Raw genomic sequence first — 24,191 nt, forward strand, 5'->3', positions numbered from 1 at the left:
TTCTCTCTCCCTGATAGTACCCTGCGTTGTGTTGTAAGAATGGTAGTGAGACTGGTCTGATTTCGCCTTCACCGGCCGTTTATTCTCTGTACAAAACGTGAGAATGCTGGTCAGGCACGGTTAACTCAGTCGGATCACACACAGGGAAATGTAAATATTTAAAGAATAGGCGCCCAAGAGCCAACATGCCACACTGATTGGAGTAACTTCCAATATCACAATAATAAATGCAAGTGTAATAATAACTATTTACTCCGTTACACAAGTACAGTAGATTCGCCCCCTTACAGTTGTGAAGTCATGTGGGCTGCTTGTGTCTGTCTAAAATCCTGAGATCCCTACTTCAAACCTGGCAGTCAGGAATTGGTTCATCCCAATGACAAAAGCGTGAAGTTGGACAACATAAAATGTTCATACATTCATAACCAACACCTCCATGACCCTGTACATTTGAGTGATTGCTCAAATGTACTCACTCACTGCCACTCTAACATTGTATACAGATAATAATTGTTTTTTGGGGTTTTCTTTTTGTAAATATGTTTGGTTTTTTTGTTAGATTTTTTTTATCAATAAATCTCAGCAACAAAGGACAAAAACTTCTGTGTTGATCCCTTTCTTCCTTCCTGTTGATCCTTCCTACTGCATACAGCACATTCTCCAGTTTATGTCTTTATGGCTATATGCAGTGAGATATTTATCCATCTCCGAACAAAAGGAAAAACCTCTATTTTGAGAGCGAGCTACATGAAAATGTGATAAATTGTCAATCAAACAGTACTTTGTGGGTCAACAACCCTGAAACCCGTCAGTCTGGTTGCAGTCACATGGGTCGTTGGCATGTTCACATTTTCATTTTATTTTTATTCAAGGTGAAGATGGGTCATGGAGGTGTTGGTTATGAATGTATGAACAGGTTATGTTGTCCAAAATTCACCCTTTTGTCATTGTGATGAACCAATTCCTGACTGCCAGCTTTGAAGTAGGGATCTCAGGATTTTAGACAGACACAAGCAGCCCACATGACTTCACAACTGTAAGGTGTGTCCCCCTCTCCCACACACACTGCCCCCAACCCTTTCCCTGTGCCAAAAACAGAAGTTTGTTTGTGGCTCAGCGTGGTCCTGCCGTGTGCCACTAACGGCCTCATTTCCATAACAAAATGAGTGATTAGGGTACAAGTATTAGCTAATGCCCCTTTTGCACTAGTCCTTACTCGGCCCGACTTGGCTTGTCACGCCTCTACCCGTTTTGTCCCCGTTGGTTTTTCCACAGCCAGGGGAGAAGTGGGCAGGTTGGGGTGAAGCTGCTGTGACGTACTCGATTGCGCAACCGCTTTGTTCATGTCGGCGCTGATCAGAAATCAGCTGGAGCCGCGAGCGGCTGAGAGTAAAACAGCCCGTCTACATCCCTTTTTTAATTCTCTCCTCAGCCACCAGGTTTATGAACATATGCACCTCAGAGTTGGATCACCAAACAGACGTTTTGCGCTTTATAATAAAATCGCAGCGAGCCGCGACTCGCGAGTCGCGCTCGCGCTGACTCCCGCTTCCTGATTCAAACGTCTGACGGCCCCGCCCCCCGACCAATCAGTGGCACGGAGGGTGATGACGGCCCCGCCCCCCGACCAATCAGTGGCGCGGTGGGTGGTGACGTCAGAAATAGTCCCGGCTCAGCCCGGATAGAACCTCGCCAGAATGGTTACAGAAATAGTATTGGCTTGGAGCGGCTCTACCCGTCTCAGCCCCTAGTGCAAAAGCGCAAGACGGGGCCGTGGCGGGTAGAACCGAGCTGAGGCGGGACTAGTGGAAAAGGGCCATAAGAGCCTTCGGATCAACTGACCCTAGTGTGGGTCTTGTAGGTAGACAGAAAAATGCTGGGACTTCTAGTGCTAAACCACCTTTGAATTAAGCAGTTAAGCCTGGATTATGGTTCTGCGTTAAATTGACGCCGAGCGTGCGCCGCAGGTTGAGCCGCGCCACGCACCCCACGGCGCACGCCATGCCGTGCCTGATGTGCACCTCCTAAAAATTTTAACTACGCGTCGAGGCGACACAGACCCAACGCAGACCGAGAGGGCTGTGATTGGTTTGATTGGTAGCAACGCATTTCCGGTTCCGGTTCGCGAGGCAGTCGTGAACTTTCAGCGCTCTTTTCTTCGGGTGTGTGTGATTTTTTTGTTTTGGTTTTTTGCACAATAGTTGTCCTTATCTCTTTGATTCACTGTGACCGGAAAAGTCGGATAAACCATTCAGGAAAAGAACGCACCCCCCTAGCGCTCTCGGGGGTATTGCACCGCGGCGAAATGGAGTGACGGAGAAGTCCGGAGGGTTCACGACGGCCTCACGGCAACGGCGTCTGCTCTGCGTTGGTGTAGCGCAGAACCATAATCCAGGCTTTACGCTGAGTCATCTTCTGCCAACATGGTGGTGTCCAGCTGTCCTAAGAGGCTTCATCATGACTTTTCACAAATCAAAGAGTGATGTCACATAGTTTGTCCAGCTCTTGTTATAGAGACTATGACTCAGACCACCATGTTCACCAGGATCTTTATTGTTTTTATACAAAAATACACAGAAATAAAACTGTGTCTCAGAAAAGAAGATGAATCAAACAATAATAAATGAAAACACAGGAACAGCAGAACAAAAATAAGATAAAGTAGATTTGAAAAATACACTGGATTTATTTGGTGACTCATTTTTGACATTTATAAGTTTTCTGCCCTGTCTGCACTGAGAATGCAAACCTCAAGGCATCTCTACATTCCAGGTTTATTCAGGTGTAAATCAGTTATAGTTTAACTCAATCTTTCTATTCTATTTCTTTATCCTGACACATCCATAGTCACTTTCGTTGTCTCTTAACATCAAAAAAAGAAAAAGAAACAAAACACCGAACAAAGCCTCTATCTCATTAAGGCAGCTACATTTTATGCCTTATGCTGCACTCTTCCTGTTAGGAACATTAGTGTTTGTTTCTGCTGTTTACTATCGAGCCAGCCAACAGCTCCCATTCCCCAGAAGAGTCTCTAAATCTTCTAACAAAAATGTAGCATCTGTCAACCCCACCTCAGTTCCAACTATCTGTTTTTGTTCTTGATATTAACACAAGTATGAAAGGATTCTTTCAGATAGGTGCATCCAGCGAGGTGCATCCGACTCGCTGCCGGCTCCGGCTCCCCTCATCCATCCTCCCGTCCTCCTGCTGCATACATCATCTGTTTCCAGCTCCTGGGCGATACATCAATGTGGCGGGGCAGAGAAAAGCTCTTTAAGTTGCATAAACACAGTGTCGCCGGGGCGGCCAGCAGCAGCGGTGATGGATGGGGGCCACATACATAAAAGAGAAGGGGATTCTTTCAGGAGGCGATGACTGAACAGCATCGACCCATCGTCATCACTTCTATCCGACAGACTGCAAGCTGGACAGAGAAATACTGACCGCCAGACAGGCTAAATAAACTGAGTTCACCCTGGAGGATTGTTCATAACACATCATCCCTGGTGAAACAAATGACTGACTTGTGTCTATTCTTTTAGTCTATTAGATCTCTACTGAATTTGATATGATCAATCACAACATTCTATTACAGAGCCTTGGATATGTTACTGCTATAAAAAACAAACAATAGATTTCAATTTATAATATAAACAAGCAGTCCTACTCTTGTTCTAGAGTTGGTCATGGTGTTCCATAGGGTGCTGTACTTGGGCCGCTAATTTTCACCCTATACATGGTAGGAAATGTCTTCTGAAGTTCTGATAATTTACAGGTTAGGGTTTTTGGTCAAAATGTGGTGAGCATGGGAGAACAGGATATTTGTCCAGGTATGCTGCACACAATTTGTTGCAGTAAATGTGTAGAAAATAGCAACAATGTTTTTATGGGTTTCATCTATTCACATTCAAAACAGCACATTCCCAGGGTTTGTTTACCGATACATGGTAATGGACCCGAGAACGTTGAAGGTGAGGACTGTGTCATAATTAATGATTTGCCAGAAGGTCTGTGTTATGCCTGCCGTGTTATCAATAAAATCCCTAAGGCTTTAGAACGAAACCAAGATCTGGTTGACACCATTAACGCTTTCCTGCTTCTATTAGAATGATTATCAGGGAGCATTCTCTGCACATTTTTTCCATACAGATGATATTCCGTTATACGTATCCAGGAAGCCACATGATCAAAATCAATGATTAAAATCAATCCTGAAGCGCACGGGGAGCCAATGCAGCAATTGTAAAACTGGTGTAATGTGAGCCCGCCTTCTGGTCTTCATCAGCACACGTGCAGCTGAGTTTTGTAGTATTTGGAGACTAGAAATACTATTTTTAGGAAGACCAGAAAACAGGGCATTACAATAATCAATACGACTGGAAGCCAGACTAGAGAGCGCTTCACAAGCCAATCATGGAGAAGAGCTGATCGAGGACCGTCACGTTGCCCGGATCTGCGTCACATGGGCCCCTCCCTGGAGCCAGGCCTGGGGTTGGGGCTCGCTGGCGAGCGCCTGGTGGCCGGGTCTTTGCCCGTGGGACCCGGCCGGGCTCAGCCCGAAACGGCGACGTGGACCCTCCTTCCCGTAGGCCCACCACCCGCAGGAAGGACCATGATAGGCTAGTGCCATGTGGACTGGGAAGCAGTTGTGGCGGGGCCTCGACGACCCAATCCCTGGACCAAAACAGTGGGGACATGGAATGTCACCTCACTGGGGGAGAAGGACCCGGAGCTTGTGCGTGAGGTTGAGAGGTAGAGATAGTCGGGCTCACCTCCACACATAGCTTGGGCTCTGGAACCCAGCTCCTTGAAAGCACCCCAGTGAACAAGAGGGTCGCTTCCCTGCGCCTTCGGGTTGGGAAAAGGTCTCTCACTGTTGTTTGTGCCTATGGGCTGAACATCTGTGCGGAGTACCCGGCCTTCTTGGGGTCCCTGGGAGGGGTACTTGATGGTCCTCCAACTGGTTCTGCTGGGGGACTTCAACGCTCACGTGGGTAATGACAGTGATACCTGGAGAGGCGTGATTGGGAGGAACGGCCTCTCTGATCTGAACCCGAGCAGCGTTTTGTTGTTGGACTTCTGTGCTAGTCACGGTTTGTCCATAACGAACACCATGTTCAAGCATAAGGGTGTCCATCAGTGCACGTGGCACCAGGACATCCTAGGCCGGAGGTCAATGATCGACTTTGTTGTTGTTTCATCTGACCTTTGGCCGTATGTCTTGGACACTCGGGTGAAGAGAGGGGCTGAGCTGTCAACTGATCACCACCTGGTGGTGAGTTGGATGCCCTGGCAGAGGAGGAAGTTGGACAGACCGGGCAGACCCAAGCGTATTGTGAGGGTCTGTTGGGAACGTCCGGCTGTGCCCTCTGTCAGGGAAGCTCGGTTACGTTCTGAAGCTGCTTTGCTGTATCTAGTACTTGTCCACAGGTGCAGAAATCTAAGGGAGAGTAACACAAATCCCTTAATGGCAGTGATTGCCTGAAAAGGTTGGACAACAAAATATGAAGTTGAGGATCCCATTATTTTTATTCTGGCCAGTTCCAGTTTTTTTAAATTGTATTTTTTACCAATATTTAATACAATAATAATTATTTTCTATTATTATTATTTTCAAGCTATTTCAGTGAACACTGTGTTTCTAAAGTCCCTGATATAAACTTTGCTTTTGCAAGCTAAAGTTCATTATAAGACTTTTATTTTAGCTTGCTGGAGCTCATGCTAGAACTACCTTCAGCATTTAAAAGCTCATACCTTTAGCAATATAGATCTTGTCATGTAACTTTAATTTGCGATTTATTTTTGACACCTATCCTTTTTCCTTCCAAAAGTGTAACAGATTAATGCCTCACACAGAGAATATTAAAGAGTTTGAACTCTCTTACCACACTGGAAATTTAATAAATGAAGTCGCCCAAAGGAATCTTGCCCTCCACCCCCACAAAGCTTGGCACACCTCTGTGTCAGATACTATATGCTTTTTAGTTTAAACTAAAATAAAGCTGAACTGATTTGTATGGCTGTGAGATCTGAACATCAGGAGAACAGTCTGGATCAATACCTATATCCAGGTGGAAGTTTAATGCCATCTCCATGGCAACAGCACTCTGAAGACAAGTTTTCAGAGTCAAGCATTGTTTCATTACACACACTCGTGTAAACACTCAGAGGTCAGGCCTTACGACGCCCCCCCCCTCGTCTTTAATTTCCTAGAGATTGAACTGCCTCGCAGAACTGAAGTTACTATGACAACGAGAGAACTGAATGTGTTTCTGTAACATTTGTTCCACACAACACTAATACACACACAGATAGAACAGTTATTTGTACAAGACTGGAGCAGATATGAGGATGCCAGGACGCTCAGCGCTCTCCTCAGCTATCAGAGCTCATTCCATCTATATCAGTGGTGGGATTTCTTTACCTTGCAGTCCAGTTTCAAGGAAATGCAACAAGTGATCATTGCTATCTGTCCACCATACATGGAAGTCAAATCTCAAGGTTAGTTACCTCAGTGAACAAACTCTACACCCTACACCTGGTATACTTAACTGGTGAGTGTAGGTATATACATATATATAAATTGAAGAAGTGGCTGACATTGAGAAGTCCTACCAGTAGCTGGAAAAGTAGCATGCCCCTGCAGTGGTTTAAATCATATCTCTCTGGCCTCACACAGCTCATTGAGATCAAATCATATACACTCAAACCATTCCCTCTCTCCTCTGGTGTACCCCAGGGTTCAGTATTAGGACCTCTCCTATTTATTGTCCTTTTGGCAATATCTTTTGGAGCTATGGCATTAACTTTCATTGCTATGTGGATGACACCAAGCTCTACCTGTTCACCGAAGCCACCCACTCTCTCCCTCCCGCTTCGCTCTCTCATTGACTAGGAAATCTGATCCTGGTTCTCTCACAACTTCTCAAACTCAACAGTGATAAAACTGAGGTCCTGGGGCCTCATTTATAAAGCTCGCTTGTGCACAAAACAGGGCTTGAAAGATGCGCAAGCCACCTTCTGCAAAGTTTGGGATTTAAAAAGAAAAAACTAACCGAAAAATATGCGTATCCCTACGCCAACCCTGACCCTCCCGTAGGAACATACTTAAGACATGGGGAACTGGCAACGCAGGCGGTGAGGTGGTGAAATGAAGCCAGATTCATGTCATACTTTTAATGTCATCACATATCAGGACGCTCTGGTGCTGCTGCTGCACGACACGCCGCGCCGGACACGCCGTGCCGGGAACCTCCTCGTCACCCACCGCGACAACTGGAGAGTGACTGAGGACAGAACAAATGAGTGCCGGGCCTCTCTATGGAGCCCCTAAAGGGCCGTAGGGTACGCGGCGACGCGCACCTACGCCGTAGGCTCTGCGTTGGTGTAACGCGGAACCATAAATCAGCCATAACAGTTTCACGCGCAAAAAATCTGTGTCCCTTAGGGGCTCCGTACCTCTTGGCCTCCACCTTCAAATCACACCACTTCTTTTTTTTCCGCACCATCTGTCTGTGGCACTCGGCACGGCGTTTAGCTCAGCAACGACGTGCCACTCACTCGCTTTATTTTATACTATTTATATACTATTTATACTTTTACTGTGACCACCAAATAATGTCATTTTCCTGTCCTCCACCTCATCCACAACATCTCGATCTCAGTCTCGGTGAAATTTAGTGGCACAGTTGCTCGACACGTCTCATTCATCCTGACGCGCAGCAGAAACAGGCTGCAGGCAGGCGCTGCACATGCTCAGCAGGCTCATTTATATGCAAATACAGTCATGGAGTAGTTTGCATTGCCCATTTATGGTATGAAGTGGGCTTGTAGAGGGCGGGATATGAGGCGAATTCACCTGCGCAACCTTCCAGCTGGACTATGATTTATAAAGCGAACATTGCGTGCGTGCACACGGTTTTATAAATCCGGATTTTTTTTTGCGCCCGCCATTTTTGGCTTTTGGGTTTACGTGCACTTTTAGTATGGATCCTACACACTCTTTTATAAATGAGGCCCCTGCTCGTTGGCACTAAATCCACTCTCTCCAAGATAAATAACTTTTCTATTTCTGTTGACAATTCTTCTGTGTCTCTCTCTCCCTAGGTTAAGGGTCTGGGTTTTATCCTTGACAACACTCTGTCATTCCAGTCCCACATTAACAATGGCCGGGTTTCCCAGATCCAACCTCTCTTAAGGATTTAAGAGAGGTTCAAAGAAGGTTTGAACTAAGAGAGAATCCTAAGATACGGGTGTTTCCCAGATGACTTCTTAACACCGTTCTTTAGTTTCGCTCTTTCAGAAGCTCTTTGGAGCAGCTGTCCGGTTCTGAAACCAAATCAATCGATGCCAGGCAAATCGATCACCGATCACTATCAGCGCATTTTCACACGCAGCACTGCTACCTAACGCACTAATTCCCTGCTGCCTGTGCGTTATAATGAAAAATTAAGATGATAAATATAATTCAATGACCCTTTTTCATCCAAACGGTGCGTTACTCCGTTATTTCTGGCTACAGTGAGGCTTTTTTTCCCCACACGCAGAAACCGGGAGTAAACGGGGTGGGCGTGTGTGTGCATTCAAAAACATGAGCCAAGAGAAGGCGAGTTTCGCAAATCGCAACGTGGAATTACAGCAATCCCTGGTTTTTCGCAGGGGTTATGTTCCAAAAAGAACCCGTGATAAGTGAAATTCTTTTTACAATTATAGAGGGCTTCAGATTGCAGAGATCATCCCCGCCACGCACGTATTCCTGCTCTTCTGATGCTGCTGCATCCCGCAGGTGGGTTTTTTCAAGAGAAGAAAATAGTTATGGGTCGTTGTCTTCGCTCTTTTTTCTTCTGGGCAAAAAGATTCTTTAATATAAACCGACACCATTGATCATATTTGAGACTGTAATGAACGATTCATCAAAGGATCCCGTTGATCAGCTGCTGCTTCCCTGTCATCACATAGATGCGCTCGGGCGCGGCGCAGGAGGATCGGTGTCCCGGCTGCCTGGACAGCGCGGTCCCACAGCACGTCCAGGGGACTGAAGAGCTGACGCACGAATGCGTTCATAAAAACAGTTCTGCTTCGCGCACGGTGACGCGGTTGATTTGCAGCGAGAACATGATGTATAGCAGCCAAATCATCAAATAAATGATATTCATGATGATCGTTTTATTTGTGCGTAATGCATAAAGCATATACAGGAACACACTTGTTATTCCTTATTTTTCTTTTTTTCCCCCCTTTGCTGTCACCAATAAATGCTAAACAATATAAATCTAAAGTATAAAATAGATCAAAACTTGTGCGGGGTGCATTGTTTTAATATCTCATTGCTTGGTGTAATATTGTTTTGCCTGACGCGGCTGGATCTGTGAGTCTTTGTTCACTAAGATGGTTGTAAAGACTGGGTCAGCAGCATCTTTCATTTCCTTCTTAATGAAAGAGATACTTAAGCTAAGAGCGACTCTGGGAAACGCGATTTTCTTTCACAGGCTCCTTAAGAAGGTTTGAAAGAAGTCTTTCGCTGTTAAGAACTACTTAACTGATCTGGGAAACCCGGCCATTGTCACTTGCTCAGCTTACTTCCATCTACGTAATATCTCCAGTCTGCACTCAGCTCACATCAAACACAACTGCTATTTTTTTTTGCCATTTTTACATCCCGTCTTGATTATTGTAATTCTCTTCTGTTTGGCTTACCTGACAAGTCCCTTCAAAAACTTTATTTGGTTCAAAACACTGCTGCCTGAATTAGTACCAGAACTCCTTCACTCAGTCATATCAGCCCTGTCCTGCAGAAACTTCACTGGCTCGATAGATAGATAGATAGATAGATAGATAGATAGATAGATAGATAGATAGATAGATAGATAGATAGATAGATAGATAGATAGATAGACAGACAGACAGACAGACAGACAGACAGACAGACAGACAGACAGACAGACAGACAGACAGACAGACAGACAGACAGACAGACAGACAGACAGACAGACAGACAGACAGACAGACAGACAGACAGACAGACAGACAGACAGACAGACAGACAGACAGACAGACAGACAGACAGACAGACAGACAGACAGACAGACAGACAGACAGACAGACAGACAGACAGACAGACAGACAGATAGATAGATAGATAGATAGATAGATAGATAGATAGATAGATAGATAGATAGATAGATAGATAGATAGATAGATAGATAGATAGATAGATAGATAGATCTATTTACTACTTTTAAATAACGGTTCACAAGGGACACAGATATAACAGTGTTAAAAAAGAGTTGTTTTCATATTTCCAGTCTGTTTTTTTTATTGGTGCTTGTGAATGCTCATTGCTGTGCTGAACAGCAATTCCAGGATTTATACCTCTTGTTTTGAGTGGGATCCATAAATGCCAGCAGGTGATATCAAAATATCCAAAAAAGTTTAATAATAAAGGTGCAAACTGTTATTAAATTAAATTCAAAACAGCTATTGTGAATTCAGCTTTATGTTGCACAGCGGATAATGTTCATAAACACTGACTGTCATTTTCAACTGCTGACTGGCATTTCTGAGTGCAAACACTGCTGTTTTGGGAAAGATCCATAAAGGGCAGCCTGCAATACTAAAATATCCAGCAATGTTTATTAATGACAAAATGTTTTTTACTTTCTGTGTGAAACTCTGACTCCAAGAGATGTTTCCTGCTGTGCTGCGGAAAGCATTTACACTTAATTTCAAATGTTGACTGGTATTTATGAACACAGTCAAAAACGTGATCCCTCCCGTATGTTTGAATGGGATACATAAACACAAGGCGGTGATACTGAAACACTTAACAGAGATGCAAACGCTGTTTTAATCTATGTTGAAAACAGCTATTGTGAATCCTGCTTTCTGCAGCACATTGGGGCATGTTTACAATGGCTGATTTAAAAACATTTAATGTTGGTCTTTTACTGCTGTCACATAGAGGAAGACAGGCTCCTCAACAGACCACTGCTGCTTGATTTTGGCGGTAAGGTCATCCTGCCACCTCGTCCCTGACATAACTGGTTCTTGCATCTAACCCGGCAAGGTTTTGGTGCCAGTGTGATGAGCTGAAGCAACTTTGTTGTAGCTGCTGAATCATAAATGAAAGATTCAGTAGGGGGTTTGTAAGGAAGAAAAAATATTTCTGTCAGCTCTTGAAGAAGAAATGGTTTTATGGCCCTTTCCAGACTGATGTGCAGTTGCTCTCTGAGACCATGTCCCTATCGGTGTTTTGTTAACATACACAAAAATGCTCCACAAGGTTACATTTCTGAAAGGTCTGAAGGTTCTTCATGATAGTTTTGCAGAGCCAGATCTTCGTCCTGTCATTTTCACTGTTGTTGAATCCATTTGTTTTGGAAAAAGGGTCTAAAAAAAAAGATTATCCACACTTGAGCAGCTCAGCACCTCCTCCCATCTCCCATGCATTCTTTCTTCTCGTAAAATACAGAGATGGAGAGGAAAGTACAGTTCTTCGACAGGCAGTAATAACTTTCTTTGCTCTGTATACTTTAAATTGGATTCCATTGACACCTGGTACTATCTCTCAGCAGATCACAGCGAGTGCCTCATCCAGTAAAGACGGTTGTTGTGGAGCCAAAGAACTTTCCCTTCCACAGCAACGCTGCTGGTATTGTCCAATCCTTGCCCTTGATGCTGTCACGATAAACCATTCAGTCCTATTCACGCTGTTTAATTGCCTCAGGCAGAGATAACGCTTATCTCAAGTTAGATGTTCAAATATAGAAAAAATTAATCATCAGTTGGCCTTTTTGTGTCAGAAATAGTGGATAAATCCAGTGAGGAGCAGGTGAAGAGGTGATGAATGTATTAAACAGGAGCTCATCACTGTTCGTAAGTTTAGATGAGCTGAAATAAATGTAATTACTTTTAAATATTCTATAGTTGTCTTTATTTCTTGGGTTCAGATACTGAAATTTAAGTGTCCAAACAGGAAAAAGTAAGTTAAAAAAATTGATAAACCTGTTCGTGTGGAGCTTCTATAACTTTTCCTGTACTATTCATGCTACAGTTGTGATAATTAACAAAATCTTCCACTTTCAGGGTGACAACATAGTGAATCTCGATCTTCTCATGGTCCTACACAGTGGACTTGAGTCTTTACTCGTGCTTTCAGATGTCAGTGCTGTATTTAAAGGGGACATATTATGGCATTTAATATATATTTTAAACAGGCCTTGAATGTCTTAAAAACAATCTAAAGCTTGTTTTTTCTACATAAATCAGAAATCCAGCCTGTGGGCCCTGTCACTAGTTTTACTGCTTCTAACCCCTGTTTCTGTGCTTCATTTTAGGGGAGGGGAGGCTATGATAATGAGGCTCTGTGCTGATTGGCTCCCTGAATGACGTGTAGCAGGGGAGGAGACAAAGCGTCGCTCCGGGTAGAAGAGCAGCGGCTGCGTAGCAAAGCGTGTCCACGGTTCTGCGTTAAATAGACACGTACCCTACGCCGTAGGCTCTGCGTTGGTGTAACGCGGAACCATAAATCAGCCTTTAGTCACCTCGTCTTCACACAGGAAGAATTATCATCATTTCTTATGTTATAAGACAGATGAATCATGTTAACTGTAAATAAATCACAACACTGAATTTTCACAAATGGCAACTTTATTGTTAAAAAAGTAAAATATGAGTTGTATATAAATAACATTTATGCACTATTTCAGCCGGATGCTGCGCGCTGGCCCCCGCAACCCCACGGGCGCATGGCTCCGGGGCGCATCGCCTGTTACCGGTGATCAAACCGACAGATTTCGCTGAAAATCTCGGAGGGTGAAGCTGATCCAGCATGGGACGTACCCCAGAAATCCCTGCTCCCAAAGCGGCTGGGAACCTGGAGAATTTAGTCGGACGGACCCCGCTTTGGGAACCAGGAAGTCGGGAGGAGCAGCGCGCATCACCGCGGCTTCAACCGGGGAATCTGACCGCTTCCGACCGGCCGGTACCGGAGGAACCCACCTGAACTGGTAGCAGGGGCTCCGGGGGACCGACCAGCGGGATTTCATCCGGATCTGCCCGGGGGATGCTGCGCGCTGGCCCCGCAACCCCACGGCGGGCGCCCGCCGCACAGATCGGCTCCGGGGCGCATCCTCTGCGCATCGTCGGTTACCGGGGATCAAACCGTCAGATTTGGCTGAAAATCTCGGAGGGTGAAGTTGATCCGACCCAGCTCCCAAACCACCCGGGAACCTGGATGATTTAACCTGGATCCGCTCCGCCGCCGCGCCGCCGCGCCGCGTCCGACTGGCTCAAGGAAGGACTGCTCCAGCCTGCGGAGAGAGCTGGTTGTGGGCGTGGTTTCAGCAGCGGAGGCCGAACCTCTGCGCCTCGGGTGACGTCACCCTAGGCGCAGATTCCAATCGGCCCAAAAAAAAATCACGTGACACTGGGGGATATGGTCACAGACCTTGCAGAAATTCATGGGATTGTGTCTCCCCTCTGCTGGCAGGGTGAGGGGAGACCACTTTATATATGTTAAAACAAGAAAAAACGTGTTTTTCATAATAGGTCCCCTTTAATGCAGTTATTCAAAACACTCCTTAAATGATCCTAGTTTAAGGTGAATTTATTTGAAGGAATAGTAGTTCTCAAACACCAGAGTTCGTCATGGTGTTCCACAAGGTTCTGTAGTCTTCTGTAGAGTTTTACATTTCTCTGTATACATGTACATGTATCCATTAAGTACTATGACTATAAGCAAAGCTGGAATCTTTCTCTCCAATTGCACAGCACAGCATTAGTGCTTTATTATCCAAAATGAAAGCTTCATCAAGTGCTGCGGATGTCCTCCCAAAGGGAATAAAGGGAAATACAGTATATTAAGTGATCTTATAAAATGATTTTGTTTCTGTGTCGGCCACAGTCATGCATGCATGCTCATATCTACTTACATCATGCACACATATTCATACACATGACCTTACGTGAACATACACAAAAATATTAATCCTGTATTCAAGTTGATTAGTTGCTTATACATAGGTCTAATCATTAGATTGTGGGCGGACCCCAGGGACCGCCTCTGGGCGCAGCAGGCTATGCTGTTTTATATATATTACTGTGTAATCACTAAATAATAATTCTTATCTTTAATGTTCAAAGCTCTCAACAGTAAGGTACACAAGAATATCTCTGAGCTCCTTGTTCTCATTTTAAAACACATGGTGATTGGGCTTGGGGTGGTGCTACTGAGACTCTGGAACTCTAATGCCTTCTCTTTGTTTTATAGGCTCAGAAGACACTTTTAATAAACATCTGAAAACATTTTCATTCACACAGGCTTTTAAGTTAAGTTTTATGTTGTTTTATGCTGTTGCATTTGCTTTTATTGCTTTCTTATCTATCGCTATTATGTTTTTATGGTAAAGCACTCTGTGACTGGTGCTCTATAAATAAATATTACTTACTTATTTACTAGATTCAGCATTTTTATGCAGAAGATATTTAGCTATACTTATCCAACATTTCAGATGAAACTTGTTAACTAGCTGGATTAAAAACATGTTTTCATGACATAAAGACCTGGATGACTGCTAACTTCCTGTGAAATGTGTACGATAATGCCCAATGTCATTATGCAATCTTAACATACAGTTTTAGTGCTAATTACATTCACTTTACTTCAACTCAGTTTTATATCATATAGCATCTATTATTAAACAATTTGTTTTCTAGGTGCTTTTTAGAGACATAGAACCGGTGGCCTTAACTCCCTGGTATAATTCAGATATCCGAATGTTGAAACAAAACGTGCGTAAAAAGGAAAGGAAGTGGTACTCTTGTAAGTCTGTAGATACCTATCGCGAATGGAAAGATATTCTAATAGTATATAAAAAAGCCATTCGCAAAGCCAGAACAGCTTATTATTCATCGTTGATAGAGGATAATAAAAGTAACCCACATATTCTGTTCAGCACTGTAGCCAGGCTGACAAAGAGTCACAGCTCTGTGGAGCTGTGTATTCCTGCAGCTCTCAGTAGTGAAGACTTTATGAGCTTCTTTAACAGTAAAATCATGAGAATTAGAGAAGAAATCAACCAGCCGGTTGTGGGCGTTTCTTCAGCTTTAGCGACTTCCCTAGGCTCTGACTTGACTCTAGACTGTTTTGATCCTATAGACCTCCCTGAGCTGACCTCACTCGTTAATAGAGCCACATGTATGTTAGACCCCATCCCGACTCGACTATTCAAAAATGTTCTTTCTCTTATTGGCACAACAATACTGGACCAAATCAACCTATCCCTAAACTTAGGATATGTACCACAAAGTTGCAGTAATTAAATCTTTACTTAAAAAACCTTCTCTTGACCCAGACATTTTAGCTAATTATAGACCAATTCCCAACCTTCCATTTGTATCTAAAATTCTGGAAAAAGTAGTTACAAGTCAGATATGTGACTATTTGTATAGAAATGATCTGTTTGAAGTCTTTCAGTCAGGTTTCAGAATGCATCATAGCAAAGAGACGGCACTGTTTTCAAGTCACGAGTGACCTCCTTATGGCCTCAGATAAGGGATTAGTGTCCATATTGGTTCTACTGGACCTCAGATAAGGGATTAGTGTCCATATTGGTTCTACTGGACCTCAGTGCTGCTTTTGACACTGTAGATCAGCATTTTACTGCACAGGTTAGAGCATGTTGTTGGGATTAAAGGGACCGCTCTACGTTGGTTTACATCATATCTACAGTATCTGACAGATTCCAGTTTGTTCATGTACATGAGGTTTCTTCAGAACAGTCAAGGGTCTGTTATGGTGTTCCGCAGGGTTCAGTGCTAGGGCCAATCTTGTTCAGTTTATACATGCAGCCATTGGGAAGTATAATCCAGAATCACGGCATACACTTTCATTGTTATGCTGATGATACGCAGCTCTATTTGTCTATGAAGCCGGATGAGACAGAACCGTTGGTTAAACTTCAGGCATGTCTTAGGGACATCAAGTACTGGATGTCCAGACATTTTTTGCTTCTAAATTCAGATAAAACAGAGGTTATCATTTTTGGTCCAAAGCATCTTTGGAAGGGATTAGATGGTGTTGCAATGGCTTCCAGTGCAACTGTGAGAAGCCTTGGTGTTGTTTTCTATCAGGATTTGTCATTTACACTATATATTAATCAGGTTTGTAAAATCGCATTTTTCATCTCCGTAATATTGCAAAGATTAGGAAAATCCTCTGACAGAGTGATGCAGAAAAACTAGTTCATGCGTTTGTATCTTCTAGACGATGTGTTATTAGCAGGATGCTTCGCTCTATTGGCTAGCCGTAAAATTCAGAATCCAATTAAAAATTGTATTACTTGCGTATAAAGCCCAAAACGGCTTAGATCTGCAATATCTGCAAGACCTGATAGTACCGTATGTTCCTAACAGAGCTCTCCGTTCTCAGAGTGCAGGTTTACTCATAGTTCCTAGAGTATCCAAATGTAGATTTGGAGGACGGGCGTTCTGCTATCAGGCACCATTACTATGGAACCAACTTCCAATCTGGGTTAAGGAGGCTGACACCACCTCCACCTTTAAAACCAAACTTAAAACGTTTCTGTTAAGTAAAGCCTATAGTTAATGTTAGTAAACCTCTAGTTAGTGTAAACTCTAGTGTGTTAGAGTCAGTAGTCATAGCTGCAGCTATAGAACAAGACTATAATAGTTAGTCTCAAACATAGCTTGGGGGTAGATATGCTCCTATAGGCCTACGCCGCAGGGGCGTTGGCCCTCACCTTTCTTCCCTTCTCCTCTTCCATTTTTTATTTATTATAAGTATCTCATAACCATCATTTTTATCCATCGTTCTTGTAGTTTGTTGTGCTGGTCTGTCCCCCTCCCCCACTTTTCTCTTTTGTGTATGTTTGCAGGCTGGAGCTTCGGGAACTGCTGGCTGACCTGCAGCTCCCCCTCTGATCATCCCACTGCTGCTTCCACCTTTCTGTGTAGATGTCTGCTATATGCATGCTGACATCCTGGCCTTGAAATAGATGCTATATAAATAAAATTGAATTGGATTGAATTGAATTGAATTGAATTGGTCTTTAACCTCAAAAATAGGTTACAGTCAAAATCCCAACAGCATTCACAGCAGTTCTGGAGTTCTGGAACCTAGAGAATTACAAAAATCTTCACCAGGCTGCTTTGAAAATAAGTACTTTTTTTAGGTCAACATATCCGTGGGAATCAGCCTTTTCTGACATGAATGCCATAAAATCAAAGTGCAGAAGCACAGATGAGACAGATGAGATGAGAATTTAAGGGGTCATAAACTGCATCGGAGTTAATCTCAGTGGATGCATTCCTGCATACAGCTCTCTCGTTAAATCCATGCAGCGCCGTTTTCTCACAGACGGAAACTATTCAACATATATAACTATTAAGATTATGGTGGATTTAAGTGCACAAAGTTGTACTGTTTGTAAATGTTGTGTTTTGATGTAAATTTAGAAAGATTAATTTGTACAGGTATAGAATCCACCTTTTTCTTAATCCAAGTGTTCATTTTTGAAGTACAGCATACATATGCTTGTACATTGTTTTTGAGTTTTTATTAGTGCTTTCATTACATTATTGTGGCAGATCAAAAGATTGAGATAACAAAAAAAGTGGCTTCATAAAGTCATTTTTTTCCCCAGATGCAGTTCTAGTCATTTACATCCACTTGGCAAGAACATTTGCATTTAATTCATATATGTGTGTCTTTAATTCTGCTTTTAAACCCCTTTACTCTTTAATGCATTTTTTATGTAAAGCACTTTAGATAGTCTTCTACATGAAATGTGCTGTACAAATAAACTTGCCTTGCTTTGCCTAACAGTCATCTGCCCCAGATTCAAGGACTCTTGTTAGCTTCAGGTTAAACAAAAGGCTCTGAGCCTCTAGAGCACCTAATTAGCTTGCTACTCCTCAGAGGTGACATTCATGAGCAGAGCGAGGGGTACGAGATTGAAACCATAAGAGGAAATCCTGGAATCAGTAGTTTCTGTTATTATGTTTGCTGGCAGTTTACCATCTTTTTTAATTTCAATGAATTGCTCCTTGCACCTGACCCTAACCCTAACGTCATACCAGAAAACCCACAAACAACCAACAACTTCAGGTTTTTTTGCGTGGGGAAAGAGTTTGGTTTGGATCTAGTCCTACTCTAACTCCTGAAAGTAGTAAAAAAAAGTACACATTTACAATCTGCAGAGGTTCTGAGCACAACCGTAGCAAAACATCTGATCACTCACTCCCAGTTTTTGCACTTCAGTGTAAAAGAAAGTAACTACTTCTCAGATAGTCGTGCTTGTCAGAAACTGTGGTTAATCCAAGGGACATCCATCGATTTTGTAAAACAAGTCCATCCAAGATGTTGAAAAAGGTGCAGCTCTTTGAATGACCACGAGGGCCTGCCTCCAAAAGTCTTGAACCTCCACCGACCACCAAATATATAAAGCAATATATTAATTTATGATATGAGACAAAGACTTTTAACTGGTGGTTGGTTTAGAATGGCTAGGCATTACTCCTTCCTTATCAGTCATCGTCATCCTATGAAGCTTAGCAAAGCAATCAGCAGCTTATGCTTTAACCTTTTTTACTTTAACTTTTATTTATTTATATAGCACTTTTCATGCAGGTTAAGTGCAACACAAAGTGCTTTATATTAAAAAGTGAAAAAGAAACAATCCCCCTTGACCCCCCCACTCCCCGTACCCTCATTCATACAACACACACACATACACATACACACAGCATACTATACAGATGCATACACCCCAGGCAACCCCCACCCCCACCCTTGTGATAAAAATGGTGTATGGCTGAGCACCGATAAACCAAGTGAGGAAAAACCATCCTATGGGAGCCATCCACACCGAGAGCCGTCCAAGCCCACGACTACAGGGGACGCCGCCGCAGAGACCCCCCCGACCAAGACAGAGAGGAGCCCACAATGTTGGGCCCACAATGTTGTGCTAACACAACATTGACCCAGTGGTCATTTTGGATTTTGCCACCAAAACAATATCTGAAATGAAATATTTTACTGCAAGCGTTTGCTGGCAACCCCACAGCTCCTCTGGCATGAATCTGGTGAAGGAGTTGGCAGCCACGGCTGACTTTGATTCAAGGTAGGCGTGGTCCAGTTGACTTCAAATCCTGTTTGTTCTGCCCATTTTCAACATGGCGCTGCCAGTACAAAGAAAAAGCGGCATCAAAACCACTCTCCAGAAACCTTAATGGTTGATGTCATGGTTTACCTCTTTTACAGTCTATGCTCCAACTGATTTACCTTTATACTTTTGAAATAAACGTGGAAGAGTCTGGATGACAGTCCCTTTCAGCTCAAACTGGCTCGTTGAGAGCTTGCCAAAGGCAGAGGTGGGTAGTAACGAGTTACATTTACTCCGTTACATTTACTTGAGTGAATTTTGGGAAATGTTGTACTTTTAGGAGTAGTTTTGAATCACTATACTTTTAACTTTTACTTGAGTAGATTTGTGAAGAAGAAACTGTTACTCTTACTCCGCTACATTAGGCTACGTTGAGCTGTTACTTTTCTATTATCCCTTTTATCCACGTACGTGTCAATCTCATGACATCACTGGGTGATTCTTTGGTAAAAATGTTTGTTTTTACATGTTTTGTCACATTTACACAGACTCAAACACACACAGAGTTTCTATGAGTTCATGGGCTTGTTCTAGTTCTGCCTGGTATAAAAAGAAAAGTACAAAGGCTTGAAATTTTGTGCTACTTGTGCTTAATTTATTTTTTTATTCTGTTATTTTATTATTTATTAAAGTACTTGAATTTACTTTAAGCTTATTTTAATTTAAGCTATTTTTTATTTTTTATTAATCTAAATTTATTTTATTATTTTATTGATTTAATTTGCCTGTAGATGATTATTTTGTACTTTTGTCTGTTTGAATGGTTGTGTTAAAAAAATAAATCAGACGTTACTCAACAGTTACTCAGTACTTGAGTAATTTTTTCACCAAGTACTTTTTTACTTTTACTCAAGTAATTATTTGGATGACTACTTTTTACTTCTACTGGAGTCATATTATTCTGAAGTAACAGTACTTTTACTTGAGTACAATTTTTGGCTACTCTACCCAGCTCTGGCCAAAGGTGACTGGTTAATTTTGTTGAGTTTTTCTCTGCAGAAATGTTTGTTTTTAAAGTGATGGTGAAATTATTGGAAATGTTGTGAATTTACTTCATTAGCAAAACATGTAATTAGCATAGGTCACGCTAGTGAACCTACATATTAGCTGTCCATCTGACTTGAGCTAACTTTGACTTGTTTAACATTACACGTTTACTGGGGAAAACTAACTGTAGTTTCAACAGTGCAAGTTTATTGTGAAAACTACTTATGATTCATTGGTCTAGAACTGTGATGGTCTGAGATAGTCATCTAAGATTGTGTTTTCAGTCCAACAATGGTCAAAAGTTCTAAATGTTGTGAGCACATGTGCAGGGTTTGTGAAAAAGGAAATCAAACCGAATCTCCAATGAATTTGTAAAAAAAATAACCAAATGCTTTAATTTCATATCGGTACATTCTTGGACAACACCACAGAAGAGTTGCATGAGTGGCCAGATGGAAATTTCTCCCACAACGTTGGCACAGAAGCAGCAGGGCAACATGAACAAACAGAGTACAAACAGTAGAAAACATACATGCTTCTTCTTCTTTTTTTTTTAAACAAGTACTGTTTTTTTCTTTTTAAATATATACTCATCTTTATAACAATTTCCCAGAACCCTTCCAGGAAAAATAAGAAACCGATCAACCCTGCTGAAAGTGTCAGAGGAATCAACAGAAAGAAAAACAGTATAGACGAGTGAAATCACTGCATAATTTTTTCTTCATTTTTCAGTTTCAACATCAAACATAATAGGGCATGCACTGACGACTTGGACAGCAGCAGTCCATGACATCCCCTGAAGTGAAGAGACTCCCAGACCAGAGAGGGCTCCTGCCACAGAAACCCAGACCAAAGAGGGCTCCTCTTGCAGGTACATTTTATCATCATCATCATCATCATCATCATCATCATCATCATCATCATCATCAGACACAGAGTCCTGGAGAAGTCATCATGGAGAATCAACAGTCAAATCAACAAAGACTGAATGCTTCCATCACGTAACCACAAACTTTAAAGACACAACTGCCAGATCTTTTTTTATCTTTTTTTTTTTGTCTGTTAGGCATCATTTTTATGGCCAGCTGATGGATTTCCAGTTGATCAGGCGACTCAATGTTTCTAGATTCAAGAAATGTAGAAACACCAAGTAATGAGCCTGAATGGTTGAAAGCTCTAAAATTTTAGAAAACAACTTCACAATTTCCAGAAAAGGATGTTGGGTCTGCACTGTAGAGATTCGGCTCATCTGAGAATTAAATAATTCATGAATTTAATAAACTATTAATAAAGAAATGTTTGTGATTTTCAGGAATAAAAAAACAACTCTTTTCTTCATATAAAAACAATTAATACATATTTTCTGATAGATCTGAGCTGCTTAGAATTAAATACAAATTAAACATGAAAGATAAAATAAATTACAATGAAATTAAATATTTAATTGATATTTTTATTTTCATTTTTTAATGAAATGCTTCATAAAATAAAAACATTACTACAATATGTAAAATAAAATAAAGTTAAAAAAATGTTGTTTTTCATGAACAAAAAATATAATTAACAGGAACAATTATTTTTAAAAGAAATTCAAAGAAATTAAAACAAAGTAAAAAACTAAATTACATACACATGTAAAATAGTGTTCAAAGACAATCCAAGCCAGTGAATGTCCGCAAGTTAATATTTGTAGTCATCCAGGCTTGACAATGTGAACAAAAGTTTAATTTTTTTTCATTTTCAAGCAATCTGACTACTTTGTTTCACCTCAAGCTCAAGGATAACGTAGGTTTATCCTCTGAGATGAATCTCACAAGAAAAGACGAATAGACTCTCTCGAGATTCCTCTTCTCAGTGCAGACCTGCAGTCGCATGACCATGTTAATAATCCTGGACAATTAAAGCCCCAGTTAAAGCCATATTTCTTAATCACAGACACAGTCAGATTTCAGCTCACATGCAGAGGAGGTACTAACTTTTGAACGTACCACAAATGAGGCCCATCACTGTAGTGATCCAGTGGTTGAGGGTTCAACAATGCAGACAAAAAGCTTTGAACATGAAAAAAGCCACAAAAAATGTAAACAGACACAACAGAACAGCATTACGTTTGTACACCCCTCAAGGCATTATGGAAAGTGTAGTTCCCACAGTCAGACCACGAGCATTATCTCGCAAACACTAACATGCAGCACCAGCTATGAAGCTGAAATGTGTGGGGGATGGAGCCTAAGAAGGATTTTTCAGAGGCTTTAACAATGTCTATGTTTATACTTTTATTCTGTTACTCCTTTAGACATTTAAGAGACAACATTTCCGCTGGCAGTGTCAGCATGGCCGATCCAAATCTCAAATGTCCCAAACAAAAACCAGATCCATCATTGACATCAGACACAAAGGAAAGAGCGGGCCTGAATGACCGCTCACAGGTCAACAGGAGCGTTGAAAACGTGCAGTGTGGAAGTCCTCGAGAGGAAGCGAGTGCATGGGCCGATTTAGTCCTCGCTGCCGTCAGCGATACCTCACCATCAAAACAAGATTTTCAGTCTCCAGCAGGTTTATCTTTGAACGAGCCTTCATCCCAGCGGGCTGCTGAACATGAACATCTCCGAAGGGCAGTGACACATGAGACCAAGAAATTGAAGGAAAAACAAAGATCATCCGTCCGTTCGGCTCTTTTCTCCTGTTCTCAGCAGTCAGGGCAGGAGGGAAGACTCGTCTGCAGCTCTGACGGAGGATACGGTCACATTACTGGGTCGCTGTAGCTCACATATTTCGTCTTTGTTGCAGGACCTGTGGAGGAGGGCACAGCCTTCAGAAACAACATTCAGCGGTGATGTCACAGCTGAACAGCTGAACATTTATGAAAATAGAGGTTATGATGGAGGTGGCCAAAGTTATGGAGTCTAAAGTCAGCAAATACATAATCAAAAGTTACCAACTGTGGTGTCGAAAGTTAATATTTATGGATTCATGACTCCAAAGACAGACTCTGTGGCATCTATGGTCTAAAAAATTTTCAACTAAACCTTAGTGTGACTAAAATGTAGGGATGGGAATCGAGAACTGGGTCTTGTTGAGAACCGGTTCCCAGTGTTTCAATTCCTTGGAATCGTTTGCCTTTTTCGCAAACGATTCCCTTATCGATTCCAGTCGGCGCGAATGACGTCACCAAACACGTTGCGCAACGTGCGCATTCACGCCCAGCAGGAAAACACAGGGACAAAGCGTCATAAACGCTCGAAAGTTTGGTTACATATTACCAAAAAGGATGACAACAGGGCGACAATTCTTGCAATGTGGACATTTCAACAAAGGGGGGAAACTGTTAGGACTCGTCCGGCTGATGCGCTGGGAGCGCAGAGTCAGCCTGCATGTGGGAAGGCTGATTTATGGTTCCGCGTTACATCAACGCACCGCGTTAAATCGACGCAGAGCCTACGGCGTAGGGTACGCCGAACGGTGCGTGTCGCTGCGTACCCTACGCCGTAGGCTCTGCGTCAATTAACGCGGCACCATAAATCATGCTTTAGAAGAGCTGCGCCACGCGGACGGGCCGGGCGCTCCGGCGGACAGCGGAGCTCCTGACACAGCTGCAGCTCGTCAGCTCATCTATGGAGAAGTTAAAGAGCATCTACCGCTAGATGCTCCTTTCATCAAGGCAGGGAAGAGAATCAGGCCAGAATAGATGAATGTTACCAGCAGTGACTAAGTTTGTGGTGTTGAACATGTTACTGGACATTCTTGTGCAATTGCTACAAAATAATTTGTTGTTTTTAGTTAATTTGTACAGAAGAATATTTATTTTATTATTATTATTTTATATTAAATACATATTTTACTGTATATTACAAATCATTTTGTGGGGACCCCCTGATACCATCGAGGAGCCCAATGCTGGGGGCATCTTAAGACCTCATTATATTTTTTTGTTCAAAGATATAAAAGTTTTATATCTTTGAACAGAAAACATCAGAGAAACAAAGAAATTGAAACAAGGAAACAATTTTAGTATCAACT

The 24,191-nt window shown here is 42.3% G+C and overlaps 1 protein-coding gene across 2 annotated transcripts in view; it reads right to left on the minus strand.

Annotated features, from left to right (window-relative positions):
- Positions 1 to 21,709: 21,709 nt before the first annotated feature.
- grm7 (glutamate metabotropic receptor 7) overlaps positions 21,710 to 24,191 on the minus strand; it is a 208,757-nt gene continuing 206,275 nt past the window's right edge. For both annotated transcript variants that reach the window (XM_061727974.1, XM_061727975.1), the window contains one exon: positions 21,710 to 22,964. In XM_061727974.1, coding sequence (XP_061583958.1) covers positions 22,915 to 22,964 — 50 coding nt within the window. In that variant the 3' untranslated portion in view covers positions 21,710 to 22,914. The remainder of the gene's footprint in view (positions 22,965 to 24,191) is intronic.

Source organism: Cololabis saira, chromosome 8 (assembly GCF_033807715.1).
Source record: "Cololabis saira isolate AMF1-May2022 chromosome 8, fColSai1.1, whole genome shotgun sequence".
NCBI lineage: Eukaryota > Metazoa > Chordata > Actinopteri > Beloniformes > Belonidae > Cololabis > Cololabis saira.